This window comes from Miniopterus natalensis, chromosome 16 (genome assembly GCF_054644295.1).
Source record: "Miniopterus natalensis isolate mMinNat1 chromosome 16, mMinNat1.hap1, whole genome shotgun sequence".
Lineage (NCBI taxonomy): Eukaryota > Metazoa > Chordata > Mammalia > Chiroptera > Miniopteridae > Miniopterus > Miniopterus natalensis.
The window spans coordinates 28,005,727-28,028,273 of NC_142096.1; the positions used below are offsets into that span (position 1 = coordinate 28,005,727).

General features: G+C 40.4%; 1 protein-coding gene across 2 annotated transcripts; it reads right to left on the minus strand.

Annotated features, from left to right (window-relative positions):
• Window positions 1-2,557: 2,557 nt before the first annotated feature.
• C16H8orf89 (chromosome 16 C8orf89 homolog) lies at window positions 2,558-13,595 on the minus strand. Of its 2 annotated transcripts, XM_087825177.1 has the most exons (5): window positions 12,933-13,595; window positions 10,312-10,462; window positions 8,198-8,297; window positions 7,375-7,423; window positions 2,558-2,866 (listed from the first exon to the last, which is right to left on the minus strand). In XM_087825177.1, the coding sequence occupies exons 1-5, from the start codon at window positions 13,093-13,095 to the stop codon at window positions 2,715-2,717; spliced, it is 615 nt and encodes a 204-aa protein (XP_087681303.1). In that variant the 5' UTR covers window positions 13,096-13,595; the 3' UTR covers window positions 2,558-2,714. The 2 variants fall into 2 exon arrangements, 1 of the variants encoding a protein (XP_087681303.1); XR_015715756.1 differs by lacking the exons at window positions 2,558-2,866; window positions 8,198-8,297; window positions 10,312-10,462; window positions 12,933-13,595 and adding an exon at window positions 4,489-4,524 and having other exon boundaries at window positions 7,375-8,098.
• Between the last annotated feature and the right edge of the window lie 8,952 nt (window positions 13,596-22,547).

Genomic DNA, 22,547 nt, shown 5'->3' on the forward strand with positions numbered 1-22,547 from the left:
GCTTCTGTTAGTAGGAGAGAATTTGGTTCTATTTTCTAGCTCGAGAGCCAGTGTAAAACAAAGACCCCTTGTTTACTTCTTTTATAGGACAGGACTAATATCACCTACCTACTTTTTAGGGTGTTTGTAAGGTTTACAGATAATATTAAATGTTCAGAGTACACTGTAGGAGCTCCCTAGATGAAACCCATTTGATAGTCAAAGGTGTTTAGAAGTGCTCATCCAAAAAAGAGTTCATCAAATTTTTGTTTGAGAGGATTTCTTCTCCTATTTCCCATTTCTCAAATCATTGACCACACTTGGAATGAGTGACTAGAAGATAGAAGGGATACAGGTAAAATCTAAATCACTCTCAACTGAAATTCAGATGTAAACACAAACATCTCCATGTAAGTTTGTGTAGTTTTCCCCCAAGGAAAGAATGCACTGGGATAATGCCTACAAGCACAAACATGTGAATAGTGTGCCCTATACATTAATATAAGGCATGCAAGGACATGAAATGTGTTCATTTTCCTCCACCTGTGATGCTTCCTTTTTTTCTTCTTCTATTGTTGACTTCTTTCTATTTCCTCCCATCCCTTATGAACCTGGGCTCTCTTCTCTTCTCTACATTTTTAGCAGGAAAACTCAGCCTTTGCAATGCACATGTTTTTTCAAGTTCTAACTCTAGTCAAGCATCTTTTTCTGGAACTACACGCCTGCTTCCAACTACCTGTTTGGCATCTCTGTATGGATGTCCTGGTGGCACCTTATACTGAATACACTCAAAGTTGCATTCCTCCTGTTATTCCCAAAACTAGCATCTCCTCCTGAGAATCACATGTCTACAATTAGAAATGAACTGGCTTTGGTTCGTCCTGTTTTGATACCCTAAGTCCAATCAGTTGATCTTAGGAGCTTTACCTTGCTGTCCTGTTTCTACTGAGAGATTCTTACCTCAATTTTTATAAACACCTCCTGACTGGCTTCCCTACCCCCAGTCTCCTCCCATTACAATCTAGCCCAGTAATTATACCTGGATGAATCCTCCTAAATCACAAAAGCAATAATCTACTTTCATTCTCAAGATCTCCCATTGAGAAAGTGAGCAAATACAAACTCATGCTTGAATCTGAGGCTCTCCACCAGACATCATCCAGTATCTCAAGCTTATCGCCCTCTAGTCCTTTGACCTGGAGGTTGCAGAAATGCATGGCCCCTCAAAGGCAGCCCTAGCTTGCACATGTAACTTTATAAAGCCCACATGAAGGCTTTATAAATTTTGAATTAGCTGCTTATTTTGAAGTAGTTGCTAACATTTATACATTGGAAGGTTTCACATAAAAACCTGGAGCCTGCCTTCTCATGAAAAGTTGGACTATCTGGTGACTTTGGGTCTACATTTCCAGGCAACACAAAGGCTAAGCTGGGCAGTGAGCGCCCCAGTTCACCTCAGCCTTCATCTCATCAGCATCACGCAATGTGGCCCTTGGCTTGGTGCCTGCAGGCATGTGAATTATGTCGCTTGCTCTCTGCTGCCCAGTATTCCACCCAGGTGCATCCCTCCCAGGGGCACAGTGTACCTCTGCTGTTATTCCATCTTTCTAGAAATGCCCTCTCCCTCCATCTTTCCTGCCTTTAAGGTCTACTTTGAACAATGCATCTTCCACGAAGCACTCCCGCTGGATGCTACCACCCTGTTCTTGAACCTCTGTGACGCCCTGTGGTTCTGTGGTGGCCTGTATCCCACTCTCACTGGATCATGGGCATTGGTGTCCTGGATTTCTCCCAGTTCCTCAAGGAGGTGGACTGACAAGCACTTCTCCCCCACCCCTCGGGCTTTCTAGGGGAGTGGTGTCCTCTTGATCTGGACCTTCCCTCTCCTCCCCACAGAGGAGTGAGTCTCCCTCTCCCAGCCCCCTTCAGGGACCCACCTGTCTACACAGTGGAGAAGCCTTGTTCTGCTTGGCTGTGAAGACCTGGCCTCGGCAGGTGAGCTGGAGCTGATGTCAGCACTCCCTGGCTGTGTGCATTGGCCCAATTCTGAAGTTCAGTGTCAGGAGGTACCACACATCTAAGCCAGGATTTCCCTTCCAGGTTTTATGAGCAAACAAAGCTAATATTTTCATCTTCATCTGCTTGAATACTTACCTCACAACTGTTTCACGCTCAAGCAGGGAAAAGGAGGGATTTTAATTGGGCGCTTTTCAACCCCAACAAGAAGAGGTCACTTTTTCTCGAATTTTCTGCAGCTCTTAGTGAATGTTATTGTACAGAGAGGCACTCAAAACACTTCACAAGTTGGATCAAAAAAACATAATCAATGTGCATAAAATTAATGCGATATAATTTTTTTAAATCCTCGCCTGAGGACATGCTTAGAGAGAGGGAAAGGGAAAGAGAGAGAGAGAGAAAGAGAGAGAGAGATCAATCGGTTACCTTCCATATATTCCCTGCACCGGATAACACTCAACCAACTGAGCCACTCCATCTGGGCTGCAATATAATTTTTCTTATGCTTATGTCTGCATAAACCACAACTTAAATGTCTCTTTGTAAAGTTAACAAACATGAATTATTCTGAATGTAACAAAATATTTATTTCCTATTTACATTTCCATTGTTACATATATCATTGCATATCATATCACATATCAAAAAGAAAGAAAAAGAAGGAAAGGGGAGAAGTATAAGCCTCAAAGGTGAGTGAAGAAAGCGTCAGGCCGTGTGAGTTACCAGCAGTCTCGCAGCTCTCGTCGCTTACCCTTTTTGGACTTCCTGGTGGTTTCCTGACGAATGGTGTCATACTCCAGTATGGCCATTTTGGAAAGTCTCTGTAAGTAGTGGGATGGTGCTCCAGCGAGAGGGTCGCTGAAGCCAGAATCTGTCAGGAGAAAAGACCAGCTGCTAAAATTCAAATAATCACACATTAACGATAATCTCTAAAATAAGGTGCAAGCAAGATGTCTGTTCCTCAAACAACCATCAAGCACTAGGAGTTCTTTGAAGTAGAAATGTTGCTACTTACTTTCTAAAGTGATTGTGATAAGTCATCTCAAAAAATATTTCACTAAAAACACCTGTAATGCTTGCATTTAACTATCTAAAACTAAATCTGTGTCTGTAACATGGGATGGCTGTGGCATTTATTCTCTATAAATAATTATAAAAATGTATTCTCCATAAAAAATGTATCTCTATAAATAATTAGCTCATGTAATACTTTAGATGCTTATCAAGTCATTTTCTCCAAATAAAACTGTTTCTCATAAATACTAAGTGAAGTAACATAGTGAAATTATAAAGCAAAATGAGCCCTTTTCTAACTGAAAAGGCATTAATCAAGCCTCTATTAAGGTGGTAGCAATTGCAATAAGAGGTGAACACTTACTGAGTGATCTCTCTATGTCAAGTACTCTTTTCATCTATTTCATCTACACAACCATGAAGCAGGTAACTAGTACTATCTCGGATTACAAATTTTAAAAAGTTTCATGGAGGCTTAAATTCTTGCCCAACGGCAAAGACCTAGCAACTGTTAGGGGCAGGATTTGAACCCAGATCCATCAAATTCAAAGTTCCCATGTAATCACTACATATTGCCCTAAATATGTAAATATATATAAATATTTCTATTTAGGAACACACAAGTGTTTGGAAAAGACTATTATTTCACTTCAGTTTCAAGTAACAAAACAAGATGCCTTCAGATCTCCAAGGTGGTTGGGTATTTGGTTTGTTTTGGGTGTACTGCGTGTGTAGCATGACTGGGAAGGACAGAGGGAGTGGAGGGCAAGATTATGATCCATATTCCTGTTCCCAGCACTGCCATGTGCTTGATCTTAGGAAGACCCTCTGGCTACAAATTAACTAGATTCTAGGTATTAAGCAATATTCGAAAAACTTCAAAGAACTTATCATACAGACCAATAAAATTAAGTTGAAGTTGTTAACAATAAGATAAATGTAAAAATTCTCAAATATTTAGAAATTTATATACACATTCTAAATTATGCATCAATCAAAAAAGAAATCATAATAAACATTTAAGTAGATGATAGAGAAGATACTACAAGACTTATGTGGTGAGGCAAAAGGGAAATTTAGGGTGTAAACCTCTCTGTGGTTTAGGGTATAATTTTCTAAAATTCCTATGTGAGAATAGAAGGCTGAAAATTAATGAGCTCGTTATAAGATAGACATTAGGAAAGAATAAACCCAAAGGACATGGCAGGAAAAAGACAGTACAGAAAAGAGGAGAAATCAATGAAGTAGAAAACAAATTACAATGAGAAAGATTTTTTTAAAAAGACAAGAGTTCTTCACTGAAAAGACTAAAAAAGGAAAGCCTCTGGTGAGAGTAATCACAGAAACAAGACAGAGGAACAAATAAGTAATATTAGAAGAAGAGGGACAGAAGTACAAAAAGAGCAAAGACTAAACATTAGGCCAATAAATTTGAAAATTTAGACAAAATACCAAAAAATTCTAGAAAATATAACTTACCCAAATCGACTGAAGAATTAGAACGCCTTAAGAGTCCTAAAATTAAAATGATTGAATCAATATTAAAAGACTCCTCCAAAGAAAACGAGTTTCCCAAATGATTTACCTGCAAGGCTCTGGTTCATCTTATAGTTTTGCAGAGAGATTTCATTTCCTGGCAGCAGCCACTTTAATCCGGTCAAGGCTGGGCTGTAGGCTGTTTTAAAGCTAGTCTCTTCTTGGGACGCCTTTGTAGTGTGTGGTCCTTGGGGAGTTTTCACTGAGAGCCTGGTAGTTCACTAAGGGCTCTCCTGGGTAGGCCTCAACCTCCCTCTGTCTCCCCAGCAAATGCTAAGTTACTGAAACCTCTGCTCAGGTCTTTCACCTCCAAGAAGCTGTTTTCTGCTTGAGGTCCTGAAATATGACGGGCAGACATGCCCCTCAGGAACAGGCAAACACCTGGGGGAAAACTGCTCACAGAATTTGGGGCTCACTTCTCTGCAGTTATGTCTCCAGAATCTCAGCTTCTCAAGTCCTGTTGGAAATGAGAGCTCTTGACACCTTAAAGCAGTTGCTTTTTAATATTTTTATTATTTTTATAATAATAATAAATACATTGTATATTACTTTTATAGTACTTATTTAGTACAAAATCTATTTTATTGTATTTTTATAATTAGCTCTTATGCTAATTCTCAGCGATAAAGCCGTCTGATAGAAGCTATTCTATCAGAGCCAGAGGTGGAAGTTCTACCGGCCATTTCTTAAAAGATGTTAACTATTGAAATAGATGACAGTTGCCAAATGATCCCTTAAACACTCAAATCTGATCACAAGAAAATCACTCTTTTGTTAAAATTATTCAATGGCTCCTCACTTCAATCAGAGCTAGATACAGTGTCCCTTCCAGAGTCCTACAAGCTCAGCTGTCCACCTCTCTTACCTGACCTTCCTCACTCTCAGATTAGGAACACCTGACTCCTGATGTCTCCCAACAGGCCAGGTACCATCCCACCCTGGCATCTTTGCTGGCTCCAAAAGAATAACTGTTTCCTGGGACTTTAATTCCATCACCTCTTTCAAGTCTTGGCTCAAATATTACCTTCTCCATTACACCTGTTCTGGCCCCAGACTTCCTGATCTCCCTTCCCCTGTTCTATTATGTTTCTATTATATTTTCACCTTCTGATATACTAGGCAATGACTTCTTTATCATATTTAATGGTGGTCGGCTGTATTCTCTCACTAGAATGTAAGCTCCACAGGGCAGGGACCTTCGTCTTGTTGAGGGATGAAGAGGAAGCCCAAGAACAGAACTTGTTTATAGTATGTGGAAATTCAGAAAAAGGATCTTTCCAAGGAGAAGTTCATGACTATTTACCCTTATGAACGTCCAGAGACTGGACTTGCAAAACTCCTAAAAAGTCAATTCCGATTGCTACCAACAATGTCAAGAAAGGTCTTAGCAATTTTAGTGTTTGTGGTTTCTTTGGAGGTCCTCCATTAACTCCATTAGTCCATAAGTGCAAAATCATAGAAGAGATGGAGATAACTCTGATTATCATAAAATAAGTAAGGTTTAAAAATTTTAAACTGGTAAAGAAATAATTGTTACACATAGATAAAAAAGGAAACAGCTGATAGTCTGAAGGACAAGTAGTAACTAACATATAATGCTAATAATGTTATACTTAACCCTGTGGTTCTCAGTTGGGAGTGGTTTTCCCACCCTATGGACCTTTGGTAACATCTGGAGACCTTTTTGATGAGCACACTTGTGAGGTGTAAGTGACATCTAGTGAGTAAAGGCCAGGGATCTTTCATCGCACAGGACAGAGCCCCACAACAAAGAATTATCTGGTCGCAAATGTTAATACTGTCACTGTGGGAATACCCTGGCTTACATAACAATTGACAAAAGACAAGAAAGTGGAAAACTTTTGACTACATGAGTCAAGAATCTTTTCCATTAACTTTGGGTAAAATTACTTCAGGAAATGAGTAAGAATTTATTGGAGAACTTAAACGCTAGACATATGCATGTCGCATGCCATATATGGCTCCCTTGGTATAAGGCCCCAGGAATTGGTAACACATGAAAGTTAGGGATGAGACAGTAAGTCTAGATACCAGAGCTGCCAAGAAATTCTCCATAATCTTTCGGACATCATTAAAAGGGTAATTACCTGGCTCAACTGATTTTCCAGTGTCTATTTTTGAAAAACAAATTCTGATCAAACATGAGTACTGTGGAGGTGAGAATGCCAGATTTTATAGCTTCAAAGAACGAACTCATACTCCAAATAGGTGAAAATACAGCTGGGTGCTATAAACCCTCTTAGTCACCAAAGACTCAGGAATAAATAAATTTTAAGAGTAGTTTTTTTGACCCTAAACTGCTGGCAAACAGATAAGTTTCTGTAGTTGGATATTGTAGATACACAGGATTCAGGAAAAAAATTAATTAGAAGATAAGACCAGAAAGGCAAGTTAGGGGAAGATGGTAAAGGTTCAATGCCAAGCTAAGGACTTCATACTTTAGTCTGCGGGAAATGGGGAAGCATTGTTTTTGAAGGAGGGAGTAATGCAATTAGAGGCCATGGGTTTAGGCTTTTGTTGCAGTGTTGAAGGATTTCAAAGGTCAGAAATTCCAAGCCAGACTAGTTTGCAGGCAAATTGCAACGGCCCACACAGGGATGAGGAGGGCCTATCCCAGGGTCCTGAGATAATAAAGGTATATTATATATTGAACACAACACTCACTACATTTATAAAATAAAGCTTCAAAGAAGCATTAAAAAAACAAAAACAATTAAATCAGTGGGAAAAAAGGAAGTTTAAAAAAAAAGATAAGTGTTCAGCAGCTCAGTAAGACATGTGGTAGAAGAAAAAGATGAACCAACTTACCTTTTGCTCTCTCCGGGAGTGGTGCCACAGCACAGGGCTCCTTAGTCTTCTTTATCCTGAAATTATAGAAATCATAAAATCACTTCTCTATAAATCCAGGGTACATTAACTTTTCAAAATGCAGTAAGAGACAAGAAGCATGCTTTCAGTGAAACTCACTTGTTGAAGGACATCACATGGAAATTAAGTAAACATTAAAGAAATAAAACTCCTTCCATCATAACTAATCTAATCAGAAGCAGATATGAACCATCTTAGTATCTTGGCTTTTGCTAATAAATTTTACCAGTGGATGAGTGCTGTGTCTAACTTTTCCCATCTTTCTCTCAATTTATTTTTATCTTAACTCTTGCTAATCATCATTCAGGGGATGCTACGAGGAAGGGAATCAAGATGAGATTACCAGGCTAGCTGGCTATTCCAGCTAAACAACTCACTTATTTGTGCACTGTTTACCGGTTCATTACCACAATCTGAATTCTGACATAATGAACTTTCATTCCTTCTGGAATAGACCTAGATACTAAGTAGTTGTTAGAGAAAACATCATGTTGAATCTGCTGTGGGTGACATGGTCCCTAAGGATTCCAAATTTCTTGTACCTACATTAAGCATTAGAAGTCAGCCACAACTTGTAAATACTCTTCACCTCTAGGGTTCCTATTATTAGTTATATTACCAGAGTCAGTGAAATTTTTTTATTAGCATTAAAGAAATTTGAAAAAACATTAGATTTTTATCAGCATTTTAAAATCAAATATTTACATACAGAGTGGGGGAAAGAGGGTAAAGGTTTATACACAAAACAAACAAAAACAAGTACTTCCCTGCTTTGCCAGGACTGTTCCTTCACAGGGCGCTGGGCAATATGCAGAGGAGAATAAAACACTTGTAGGCAACTCGACATGTCCTCCCCAGAGTGGCTAAAATAGAGACACTCGTTTCAAAGACAGGCACAGATCTAACATTTATGCTTGCCATGCACCTCCTGAACACTGTGGCACCCAGCCCCTTCTTCCACTTCGTATGTGAAAAACACTTGTCATAAGACAATTGTCATATATTCAAATTATCCTTCACTGACTTAAGGAAATTCATACTCAAGTCAATGTGAAATGCTGATGAATCATCTCACAAACAGCTAAAATTTAAATGAAAACAAAAATAAACTGAAATAGAGTGAAAACAGTAGGAAGTGACATAAAGACCGAAAATTTAGAGGCAGGACAGGCTGATTCAGGGGGTGCTTTCTGGGTGCCCAGTTTCTTTAAGGTGATCACAGGCACTGACAGAAAGGTAAAAAGACTGTTCTAGACTGAGACAAGTCCGTTGCTGCAGGCAGCCCTCCACACTCTTACTCCCCTCCCCATCAAGGTCTGTGACCCCTGGGGACATGACAGGAGCGAGCTGAGTATACAGGCATCTTGGTGATGAGAATCCACTGTCCCTGAGTAGGTTTTATACTCAGGTTTCCAATGGGCCCTCTTCTTTCTACAGTCTAGCCACCCTGTCTCCTTAACTCTTACCATCTACTCTACTGGCAACTCTCTTCTGCCACCTCTGATTCTGCCTTGTTTCACTGTATCTCACTTCAGAAAGAGCAATTTGGTTTATATATTTTTAGAGCTTGGCAATCTGTCCTCAGATAATATTTAAAATGAGGGGAAAGACTTTATGTGTGCTATTGTTCATTGTGGTGTTATTTACAAAAGTGAAAAAGGCAAGGTAACCTACAAGTGTGAGGACAGGAACTTTTAAATAAACTATGTTATTAAACACAGTTAAACTATGGAACCATCAATGAAATATGATGTGGACAGTAACTAAAGATTATGTAGTGAGATAAATATATATGTATATATGTTAAAAAGGCAGAATAAAACACTGTAAGTACTCTAAAATCACAATTAAAATTAAAATACATGAAAATGAAGGAAGACTAGGTGAGAACACCCAACAATATAAATGGATATGCTAGGATGGATAAATTTTCTTTTTTCCCCCCAAATTTTCTGCAAAGCTCTTATTTATTTTCACAATTTACATATAAACTTATCACAACTTTTCATTTTAGTATAATCTAGTTTTCTATTTATATTACCAGGATTTATTTCAAGAGTAATTAGAGAGAGCAATAATACTAGTGGAAAACTCAAGAAATAGACTCTGAGATTCTGATATTTGCACACTATGTACAACTGGATGACTTTAAAGCTTATTACATGAAACTATAAATATACATGAAAATATAAATTCCCCCGTTAAGGGAGCTGCAAATCAGACTGCTATCATTGCTATGTCTTTTTTTTTAGGTTGGCCATTCAGTAAATACCTGATGAATAAATAAATAAACCAAAGCAGAAACCAATAAATAAACCAAATAGAACAGAAGGCTGTCTTACTAATATATATACATCTATCCCTTTGAAGAAAGGGGCTTTCCTTTAACAGTATGTCTGCCTGATTTACAGTTGGAAAGGTATTTATAATAATGTTTTTAAATGCCAGGATTCTGGCTGACAAACTTATTTCTGATAGTCAAGGAAGGGTCTTCATTAGGCTCATTCAGAATCGCCCCTCATAGCACTTCAAACAAAAAGTGAAATGCAAGGGTAACGAAACCTGCTAATATCGCAGAGTTCATTTATTTTTATTGCTAAGAATTCCAATATTCTCATGAGCAATCTACACTACGGCAATAAAGATTTTTAAAAGAAAGTCCTTATATCCTTTCTGGCAAAGTCACTTAACTGAGAAAAGCGCCTACTTGTCAAATTGAATAAAATCACTGACTCTGATTTACAAAATCAAATCCTTTATGGAAAAAAATTAGTAAGGAAGAAAAAATTAGATTCACTGGCCAGAAAGACCCCTCCAAGCAGAAGTACTACTACAACTAAATATTCAACAGAAGAGAACCCAATAGACAGGATTTACCTGACTGGAGGCATCTGGGTGTCAGCTCCCCGCCCTCTGCTAGGAACTGGTGGGGATGAACTCACACTTTTTTGGCAACTTTGCAATCCTGGTAAATATGGCATTTTGACATGTCCTTTGGGCTCTTCTAGACCAAATGCTCTGGTGTATTCTAACCAAAAATAGTATCAGAACCATCTTCATTATTTCTCAATTAAATGTATATAACTTCTTTTCCTACATACTATAATGCATAATAAAATGTACTAAATCAGTCATTAAGTAAAGAAAATTAAGCTACTGTACTTTACCTAGAATCTTTCCCAAGAGAATACCCTGAATTCCTAGTCTGGGGACTGTAAGGAAGAGTGGTTAGGAGTTGCCTATGAGACAGCTTCACAGATCCCCACCGTCTTCACTGTCCTCTGCCTTTGTGATTTTATGTAACTAAAATTCTCAGAATATTAGATACATTCACACTGGAAAGAGTTGAAAAGCACTTTCAAGAGTCTTATGTTGCCCTGGCCAGTGTGGCTCAGTTGGTTGGGCACCGTCTCCGTGTACCAAACGGTTGCCCGGCAGGGCACATGCCAGGGTTGCAGGCTTGATCCCCAGTAGGGAGCGTGCAATAGGCAGCCAACTGATGTTCTTCTCTCACATAGATATTTCTCTCTCCCTCCCTTTTCCTCTAAAAATAAATTTTAAAAAATATTTTTTTAAAAAGTCTTTTTATGTGCTACTTTAAATCTTTTCACCTTCCTGCTTTTATGTAAAAAAATCAAGATGTATAAATACATGATCACCTGAGCAAGGGATGAGAGACGAAAGAATTCTATTTCAGGCATTGATTTTAATGATCTCTCTGCAAAATTCCACACCAAATCTATAAACAACAGCATTAAAGCACCAAGATTTCTTCTTCTACTGACCTCACAGATCGTTGGACAATGAGGTTATCCAATTATTTTTAAATTTTTTCAAAACAAAAGCCATAAAAGGAAAAAACAGATTAAGAGATTAAAGATTTGAGTGATCACTAAACTAAACATAGAGAATTGTTTTTAAAGCTTTCTCTACTGAGCAAGTCTAGCCCAGCAATAAAAAAGGTATTTAATGTGGCTGGAATTATATTAAATATTCAAAATGCTCTTTTGCAAAAAAAAATAAAATAAAATGCTATTTTGGAAAAAAAGTTTCTCTTGACCAAAAAAAATATTCTTTTTTCAACAATTAAATTTGGGGGTAGGGGGACAAATAAACTGGTGTCTCTTGAGTGCCTTTAATGGGAATCAAGTGGAAAGGTTGAAAAACTGTAGCAATATCTTCAAAACCAGAAGAAATTTTAATTTTGTTATTTTCAAGAATTATATCTCCATCAATAAAGGTAATGGCAGAATTCAGGATAAATAAAAAATACAATTATAATTTGAAATTAAGAGGGAAAGCTATGAATACACTCATTTACATGTCAAAAGTTCTCAAATTAGTCCTTACTGAGCAACTGTAAGATATAAGATACTTTCTACAGTAAAGGAAGGGAGACACAATTTTGGTTAGAATTATTAATACAAAAGGTGTTATAAAAGATTTGGGTTTCTTAAAATATAAAAACCAGCCCAAGTGCCCATCAGTAGATGAGTGGATAAAAAGCTATGTGACATTTACACCATGGAATACTATGCAGCTGTAAAGAAGAAGGATCTCGTACCCTTTGGGACAGTATGGAGGGACCTGGAGAGTATTATGCTAAGCGAAATAAGCCAGGCAGAGAAAGACAAACATCACATGATCTCACTTATATGTGGAATCTAAGGAACAAAATAAACTGACAAACAACACAGGACCATGGACATGGAAGCATGAAACAGACTGACAGATCTGAGAGCGAAGGCAGGAAGGAAGGAGGGCAGGAAGAGATTGACCAAAGAACTTATAAGCATAAATGCACAGCCCATGGACACAGGTGAAGACCTGGGGAGGAGTGGGAGATCAGGCGAGCGGGGTAAAGGGGAGAAAATGGGGACATCTGTAATACTCTCAACAATAAAATAAGCTTTAAAGAAATTTTTAAAATTTTTAATTAAAAAATACAAAACTTTTTAAAGAACACCAAGTTGAGGTATTTAAAAATGAACACTTCATGAAAAATAGTATGATTCAACAGAGCACAAACTGCACTGATATCAAGGGAAGTAGTTCTTTATGTTTGTTTCCACCACAAGTTACAGAATTTTGTTTGTTTGTTTTAAATGTATCTTTATTGATTTCAGAGAAAGGAAAGGAGAGGGAGAGAGAGAGAGAAACATCAATGATGAGAGAATCACTGATCGGCTGCCTCCTGCACTCCCCCAACTGGGGATCGAGCCCGCAACCCAGGCATGTGCCCTGACCAGGAATCGAACCCCGATCGCCTGGATCCTAGGTCTACGCTCAACCGCTGAGCCACGCCCAGCCAGGCCAGAATTATGTTAAGTAATTTTAATTTGCTTCCATTTTTCTTTTCCACAAGCTTAAGACAGTATTTTTACTTAAATGTTACAAAAATTATAAAATGTCTCTTATTGCTTTAAAAATATATATATATATTCAAATTCACTATTTCTATATTTTCTTAAGTAAAATAAGAGTAAATTTGAAGTTACCGTTTCTCAACTTCTGTGTTTCTATGACTGCCTTCCTCCAGCTACTCTCAAAAAGAAAATAACTGTCAAGGGAATTTCTGGTGCCATTAGAAGCCTCAAATCTGATTTCAGGAGGTAGCGCCGGCATTTTTTCTTCTCTCAACAATGCTGATGAAACTGACATGCTGATCCAGAATCGGGACACAAAATACAAAGAAAAAAGGTATTTCAGAGACAAATTTTTTTCTCATTTGTTTTCTATCATACAGAAATTTTCCATAATAAAAAGTTAGGAGGGGAAAGCTCGCAGCTGCAAGAATGTACTACGTAAGGAATGTGCTGAAATACTTCTAAAAACCAAATGTTTTGACCTGATGTTTCCTGAAAACACAGTCACCACCTAATTCTGGTGGAAAAAGAAAAATTAAGGATACTTTATAGGACCAAAAAAGAGATTGTTTTAAAAAACCACACATACATATAGAAAGAGGTAATAAAAAGAACCAAGTACCAGGCCACAAAAACTCACTCAGATCAAATGCTTTCTCAGTTTAACAGTAAAGAGACACAGGACTGAGATTAACCAATTACTTAAAACAAAGAGCTGTAAAATAATTACTATAGTTTCAAAGGCACCCCAAAATATGGGCACATTTAAACATTTTTGTATTAAAAATATTCCAAATATTTTTAAATCAGTATCTTTTTTCATCTAGTTTAGAACTAGTAGAAAATATTAATTAAATGTTCTCTATTCATTATTTATCCATCCATTCATTTATTCATTTAACAAAAGTGTGTTGAATTACAATCATATGTCACACAATAAGGAAGAATGAACCAAACCAGATGGGGTCCCTGTTCTCTTGAAACGTGAGAGAGACAGACATTAAGTAAACAAGTAAATGAACAAGTGTATTTCAGATAAAATACAAGGAAAGTAAAGTCAATTCTCATTATTCATAATAGGTACGTTCTATAAAGTCAACATTAACTCTGAATTTGTGAATGCCTAACTTTTGCTCCCCCAAACTCTAATCGAGGGGTCAGCAAACTATGGTCCCTGGAACAAATCCAAGCCTGCCACTTGTTTTAGTAAGCAGATTTGCACTGGAACACAGAAGCAAACGCCCATTTGCTTACATATTTTCTATAGCTTCCTTTGGCCACAGAGCAGAGTTGAGTAGTTGCAATTGAGAGGATGGCCCACAAAGCCTGAGATGTTCACTGTATTTTACTGAAGTTTGCCAGCCCCTGATCTATTTGTTAAACAGGCACCTATTGAGTACTTACTAGGTGTTACTCTAGGTGCAATTTCCCAAATTTAAAATACCATACATATCTAATAGAAATTCTACTTCTTTTCCCAACGGGTCTTATCTTGAGGTTCATGCACCCTATTTGGAGACCATACTCATAAATAATGGAAGCTAAGGAAGGATCAGACCTAAGATTTTAAAACATTGTTTTAACTTCAGCAGTATTGAAAGGCAGATGGAACAAGGATGCCAATTAGGAGACTCTTGGAATCCACTAGGTGAATGGCAGTGAGACCTAAACCCGGAACAAAGCAGACTGAGAGCCAAGCTGGGTAGAAGTCAATGAAGTAGCATCTAGACGACCTGGGGGCTGGTGCCATTCACAATGTTAGGAAGGAAAATGAGGAACCGGAAGAGGCTCTCACTGAACAAAGATGAGAGTATAAACATTAATAAGAATATTAACTGCAATGAATTGAAAGGTAATAACTATGCATAATACATAAATGTATTGTGATACTCTTAAAAAAACACCTCCCTGATCATCTTTGGAGTATACTAAAGAATCAACTTGATTTGAAACCTACTACATATGAGAATCAAATATTTATCCAAATAAATGACAGGGAAGTTTTTTGTGTCGATTTGGTTAGGCTCTTTAATTAGACACTAATCTAGGTGTTGCTGTGAAGGTGTTTTGTAGATGTAGTGAACATCTAGTAAGCTGACTTTAAGGAGATTACCCTCAAAAATCTGGGTGGGCCATATATCTAATCTGTTGAAAGGCCTTAAGAACAAAACTAAGTTTTCCCTGAGGAAGAAAATTCTACCTCAAAACTCTAGCACCAATTCCTGCTGAAAGTTTCCAGCCTGCTGGCCTGCCCTTCAAATTTTGGATTTACCAGCCAACCCCCACAATTGCATAAGCCAAATCCTTGAAATAAAAAAATACATATACTGGTTCTGTTTCTCTGGAAAGCCCTGACTAATACAGCAATGATCATCAATGGCAGCTCAGATCAATGACAGGATGTACTTCCTGATAGAACAATGCCTGCTAAGTATCCTTGCAAAAAAAAAGTCAAACCTGACTTTGATCAAGCCTTTAGATCTAACTACCAATTTAGAGGACATACAGGGGACAAAGGAATATATTACATGACATCAAAGGGAAGTGATCAGCAAAATCAGAATGTGCTCTCCTGTTCTTTTTCATACTGCCCCTGTTCTTGCCTCACGGTTTCCACATTTTCATCTCCTTGAATATTGTAAATTTAATTTTTTCCATCATGTTCTATTACTTTTTAGTTTTGGGATACAAATCTCCCATCTGCTAACTCTGCCAAGTCTCCTTCCTTGTGGTTCATTTCCTTATATAGTTTGTAATCTTTGACCGTGAGCTCATCTTTAGAGAGATTGCTATCTGCAGGAGTCCAGTGTTCCCTGAGCTACAGAAACTTTGCTATACAGAGAGGTTTTCCATTTGTCTCTGCCTGGACCTGGGTTTCAGAGGTGCCAGACCAGTTAATATGTCAATTTCTTGGATTGTGGTTCCTTAACCATGAAGTAATCTGAATCCAGACCTCATACTTGAGCTCTGCAGGGTATGAAGCTCTAATGGCTAGTAACTGGCTCTTTTCCTAGTTCAAGTGGATGGCAAGCTTCCTTGCAGCCTCCTCAGACCAATGGAGGGTATTTTTCTGGTTATCATCTCAGTGTCAAGGTTCTTGTGGCAGGTTGTATTTTTCAAAGAAGAATGCACTAATACATATCCATTCCCATATGTTCTTCCTTCAATGTAATGTCTGTTGATGTTCCTCCTCCAGGAGGTGAAGTCTGTGTTTCCTTCCTCAATCAATTCAATGCAGTAGAAGTGCCTGTGTGGTTTCCAAGGCGAGGTCATAAAACTTAATACAACCTCCTCTGGCTCTCTCTCTTGGGATGCTCACCTTTGAAACCCAGCCACCATTGTGAGGAAGCCAGGTGGCAAGAAGAGGTGATACATAAAGGTTCCAGCTGACAGCCCCAGCTAAGGTCTCAGTCCACAGCCAGCACCAAACACGACATGGGAGTGAACAAGCCTGCAGGTGACTCCAGCCCCAAGCCTTCAAATCTTCCATTGGAGGCCCCAGACGTGGTGAGGCAGAACCAAGCTGTCCCTGCTGTGCACTGTCCAAATTCCTGACCCACAGAATCCATGAGCACAACCCACAGTTGTTTTCCACCACTACATTTTGGGGAAATTTGTGATGCAGTCATAGTAACGGGAACAGTACTCCTTTGTGACTTCCAGCTTTCAGCAGATGCTCACCAGTGGCTTCCTATGTGAACACTCCTTCATCTCTGGCACCTGGGCATTTCCTTCTCTTGGTTCCTAGCTCAGCCACATATCCATAAATTACCTTATTATATTTCACCACACATTGGAAATATAATGAAGCAGAATGGGGTCTCTTTCGTGTCCGCTCACTCTGCCCAGAAGTTCCCAGAATAACTTTTCAAATGAAGACACAAAAAACTGAAGAACTTAATTTCTCTTACGTAAAGAAAGATACTTAGAAATCAAAATAAAAATGAACCCTATAGAGAGTGTATTTATTACAGAACAGATAACTTGTTACAGAAAAAAATACAAATGGTCAACTAAGTTCATCCTCACTAGTACTCCAATAAATATAATGAGCTATGACTTTCATCAAACAAATGGCAAGAATTTTTTCCTTAATACTCGGTGTAAGATAGGGTTCAAGGAACTAGGCACTCTTACAGGTTTCAGTATGTGCATTTTTATAACATTTCCAGAGAGTGATCTAGCAATATATATGTCCTTAAAATTTTATATATGTTTGACCCAGCAATTCCACTTCCAGGAATTTATCCTAAAGGCATAATCACTGATACATACAAATATATATCTTCAAGAATGTCAAATATGCCCTGGTTCATGTGGCTCAGTGTTTAGAGCGGTTTGTGCTTTCTTCTTTGAGCAATGGAGGGCACCGAAGGGCTTGCACAGAGGTGTGGCAGAGGCTGAAGACAGGTTAATACAATAATCCAGGGTGCTTACATTAGAGAAGCAGCAGGGAGAAGGCTTGATTAACAATTGATTGGATTTAGGAGGTTTAGCAAAGAAAAAGGAGTCAAAGATGATGGAGGCTATGAACTAGGTTGACTAAGAGAATTATGGAACCATGAATTAAGTTCAGAGAGAAAGTGCTGGCCTGGGGTTGGTGGACAACAATGGATCAGTTTCGGATATCATGAGTCCAAAACCTCCAGGTGGAGATATAACCTGGGTCTAAGCAGTAGGAGTTGAAGACTATAGGTTTGGTTGGGAGGTGAAAATTTTAAGATTTATCTGTTTACTTGTGAGACCTGAGGCCAGAGACTGGATTAAAGTTGTATATGCAAGGCAGGAAGAGAAAGGAAAGACAGAGAAGTGACTAGACAGGCAGAGGATCTAGAGGAACCAGAATCGAAGGAAGCATTGGATCACATCCAATTCGACAGAAGAGAAAAGAACTACCGGGAACACTGTAATACCACATACACGTTCCCATTTAACCCTCTAACAACCCCATGAAACAATTCCCAGTTACTGACCAGGAATGCAGGCCCGACAAAGAACACAAGCATTGGAGTAAAATAAACTTGGATTCTCATCTTCATTCTGCCCTTTGAGAGCTGCATAAGCAGAGGGCCATGAAGAAAACAACAGTGCCTGTGATTCTTATCACAGGTTAGTGAGGATTAATTTAAAAACACATGTAAAGAACTAAAAAGCTTCTGCACAGCAAAAGAAATCATCCTCAAAACACAAAGGAACCCTACGGCATGGGAGAACATATGTGCCAAGGATGCATCTGATAAGGGGCTAATTTCCAAAGTGTACAAAGTGTACAACTCAACAAGAAGAAGACAAACAATCCAACTAAAGGGCCTGAAAAGACACTCCTCCAAAGAGGACATACAGATGGCCAAGAGGCATATGAAAAAATGTTTAACGATGCTAGTCATCAGAGAGATGCAAATTAAAACCACGATGAGGTATCACTTCACACCTGTCAGAATGGCTGCCATCAACAAATGACACGTGCTGGCGAGGGTGTGGACAAAGGGGAACCCTGGTGCACTGCTGGTGGGAATGCAGACCGGTGCAGCCACTGTGGAAAACAGTATGGAGGTTCCTCAAAAAATTAAAAATGGAGCTGCCTTTTGACCCAGTGATTCCACTCCTAGGAATATAGCCTAAGAAACCCAAAACACCAATCAGAAAGAATATGTGCACCCCTATGTTCATAGCAGTGCAATTTATAATAGCTAAGATCTAGGAACAGCCCAAGTGCCCATCAGTAGATGAGTGGGTAAAAAAGCTGTGGCACATTTACACCATGGAATACTATGCAGCTGTAAAGAAGGATCTCGTTCCCTTTGGGACAGTATGGATGAACCTGGAGAATATTATGCTAAGTGAAATAAGTCAGGCAGAGAAAGACAAATATCACATGATCTCACTTATATGTAGAATCTAAAGAATATAATAAACAGATGAACAAAATAGATTCAGTGACATAGAAGCATGGATCAGACTGATGGATCTCAGAGGGAAGATGGGGTGGGCAGGAGGGTGGGGAGAGATTACCCAAAGAATTTATATGCATATATGCATAACCTATGGACTCACACAACAGTGTGGAGAAGGCCTGGGGCAGGGAGAGGGTGAGGGTTGGAAGGGGTCAATGGGGGGAAAAAGGACATCAGTAATATTTTGAATAAAAAAAAAAAAGCATGTAAAGTGTTCAGTGCAGTGCTGTACATGTAATAAATACTCAGCAAGTGGAAGCAATTGTTTAAATAATGATAAACACAAGTTTTTCTAGACACCACCTGTTGATGGAAATGTCAACCAGTAAAGACTTTTTGGAAGACAAGATTCCACCAAAAATTTTTAATGTACATACACCTGACCCAGAGATTCTGCTTCAAGGAATTCATTTTGTACAACTATTCCCACGTGTAAGAATGTTCATTGTTGCATTGTTTATAATAAGGAAAAGTTGGAACCAATCTTAATGTAAGATGGTTACATAAATTGTGAAAAATCTATACCATATGATCATACATCTATGTGATACCTCTACGAAATATTCAATGCAGACCTAAGTAAACTGATACGATAGGTATTTGCCAATTCTTCTCAAATGAAAAAGGCAATTTCTCAAAAATATCCACACGATTCCAATGATGATCAAAAAACAAATAAAAATTAAAAAAAGAATGGAAGGATAAACACTAAGTTAACTCAGAAGTGTTAGAAAGTAAAGAGTGGAAAGCAGAGAGCGCTTTCGCCTCAAACTCTCTGTACTCCAGTGCTGTTTGAACGAGAAGTACTGATGTATTATAATGCAATTCCAAAACTGTAAGGACTAAAAACAGGAAATGTCTTAAGCATTTTTGAAGGAACGCCATTGTAACGGGAGATTTAACTCACCATTAGCAATGTGGGTAAAAGTCAGTAAGATGAAGAGTGGGGATTCCAGTGCTTCAGAGGACAATACCCAGAAAATGGGTGCAAAATTGTGTTTGTCTAGAGAGAGGCTCCACAGTTTTCATGTCTATGACCCCAAAGAGGTTGTAGGGAAAACAACTGATACAGAACAGATGACATGCATCACACAAATCTTTTCTAGTATTTTTTAACCCCTCGGGAAAACAGTAATAAGCTCAAATTATAGGTAAATCAGAAATGGTACAAAGCAAAATCGGCAGTGAAAACAGGGCCAGGGCTAGCTAATGAACATGGTCGGTGTCCTAAGGCTGCTCCATCCACATGGCTGGGCGCAAGTGCTGGGGTGGGAGACAGTAAGCACGCCCGCCCCTCTCCAGGGAGCCCTGCGCCGAGGGTCTGCCCGCTGGGGGCGGCCGAGAGCGCGGGCCAGCACCAGAAAGGGGGAGGGGGGAGGGGAGCTCATCTGGCGGGGGTCCTCCCCCGGCCCCTCCCGGCGGCCTCCCGGCCTCCCCGCCAGGCTCACAGGAAGAGAACACTCGCAGTGACCCACGAGCCTCGCCAGGCTGCTTTTCCCTTCCTGGGAGGGGGCCGGGCAAGGTCCCTGGGCCCTCCGGACGGCCCGCACTCACTGTCCCCGCAGCTCCGCCGTGGAAGGAAGGGGCTTCCTCGTGTGCCCGGCCCAGGACGGTGGCACCCAGGTCTGAGCCTCGGGCAGCGGGGTCAGAGAGGGCAGCGGGGGCAGCGGGCAGCGCGGGAGCCGGCGGCGGCGGGGCCCCGAGCCGAGCCCCCGGCCCAGGCTGGCTGCGGGACGGGGCGGGCCAGGCGGCCGCGCGCGCGCTCGGGCGCCACGCTCGGGGCGAACATGCTGGGCGGCCGGCAGCCCTGCGATGCTCAGGAGCGCGGAGCGCCCGGCGCAGCCCGCAGCGGCTCCCGCGGCCGCAGCCCTGCCGGGCGGACGCGCGCCGGTTGCCAGGCGCCGGGAGCTTCCGGCTGCAGTCGGTGCTGTGGCCACCGCGACGCTCCGGGAGAGGGCGGAGAGTTAGGAAACCGAGCCCCAGTGGTGCTTGGGCACCTGGCAAACACCCTCCCCTCCGCCTCTGGGGCCACAGCTGCGGGGGTTGGGGTGGGAGGACTGTGCCCAATCAAGGCTGGTGAACGGAGTCAGTCATGAAACAAGGTCAGATGGGCACGAAAAGTGCGCCAGCTACAGGGTGGGTGGTGGGCAGCTGAGCGAGACTGGCAATGTGCAGTTCTGAGTTGCATTTTTAAGATTCAGAGTAACCAGGGTCCCCCAGTAGATGAGCCTAGACCTTTCAAACAGCCCGGTAATACCTGACTATCCCAGTCCTGACAGAATTCACCCCCGAGTCCCCTCCCCGCGTCCGCCGGAATTCCGTGTTCTATGCGTCCTTTGTCTGGGTTCTTTAGTGAAGGCTTAGGTGTGTGTCCTCTCCCTAGCCAGGAAGCCTAGCACTCTGACCTGCACAGTAGGATCTTCGCAGCTGTACTCTTGCCAAATTGTTTCAGACCCTCTGCCTTCATTTCTTGACTCCACAATAGGGCTGCAAGTTTAGCCCTGGTAATATGGTTTCAGATCCCACAAAATTCCTGAACCTGCTCTCCAGCCCGCTTTTCTGTTTTCATTAAGCTTGATACTAACCTTTCCTAGTTCCTCTGGTTAAGAAATCCAACTCAAATTAGACCTGGAACCTAATACTAGCCTCACTACTCAGTTGTGAGATCCTGAGGGAGGAAAGTTAACTCACCTAGAAAACAGGGACTGTGGTCTATTTACCTAAATGAATAGCCTGCACATTATGGAGAACTTAAAGGGAAAAAGTCTGGGGCCCATCCCAAAACCAATGAGGAACTCAGTTCCGGGGCTGCACTCAAAGTGGAGAACTACGGACCTAGGATTATGCGGATTAAGTGTACATGACAGTCAATACATGATCAAATGTTTATCAACTGGGCTGCTTTTGAGTCTTGCTATCACTCTCTCCTCCTCTCCCCCGCTGACAGTTCTGTCCCAACTCTATGCCTGGCTCCTGTTGTTTTATAACCAGGTATCCAAATCCTACCTCCTTTGTGAAACTTCCCAATCCTCACAGCAGGAGCCATCTCCTCCATTCTCCTAACATGTTGTTGTTTTCACATCCTATTATCTCTACATAATGAAACTCATAAATCCATATTCCAGCCTCCTACTCCTCTCACCATTCCCCATCCAAACACCCAAGGACTACAGGTGCCAACTGGAGATACAAAATTTTAAATGGCTATTGCCCTTTAAGAGGCTTAACTCAAAGCAGCAACTAGCATGTGATGCGCCAGGCACTGCGTAAGCACTAGAACAGAGAAGGCAATGACTCGAAGACCAGTAAATAGAAAAAGTTGTATCAGATAATAAGAGATGCAATGAAAAGAAGAAAAAAAGTTACATGAAGAGATGTGTCAGAGAAGAACTTTTACCCAAATGAAAAGCAAGTACACAGACCTGAGGGCTGAGTGTTCCAGACACAAGATTACAGGCGCCAAGACTCTACATTAGAAGCTTCTCATTTTTGAGGAACAAAAAAATACAGCTGGGAGCCATATATTAAAGATCAAAGAATGGCCCTTCCAAATATTTCTGTGTCCTAATTCCTGGGACCTGAGACAATGCTACCTTCTGTGGGGATTTTGCAGATGTACCGAAATTAAGGAATTTGAGATGGAGAGATTACCCTGGATTATCTGGGTGGCCCAGTGTAATAACCAGGGTCCTTGTAAAAGGGAGGCCAGGAAGATCAGAGCCACAGATGGGAAGATGGAAGCAGAGATTGCACTCTGAAGATGAAGGGGTGATGAGCCAAGAAATGCAAGCGG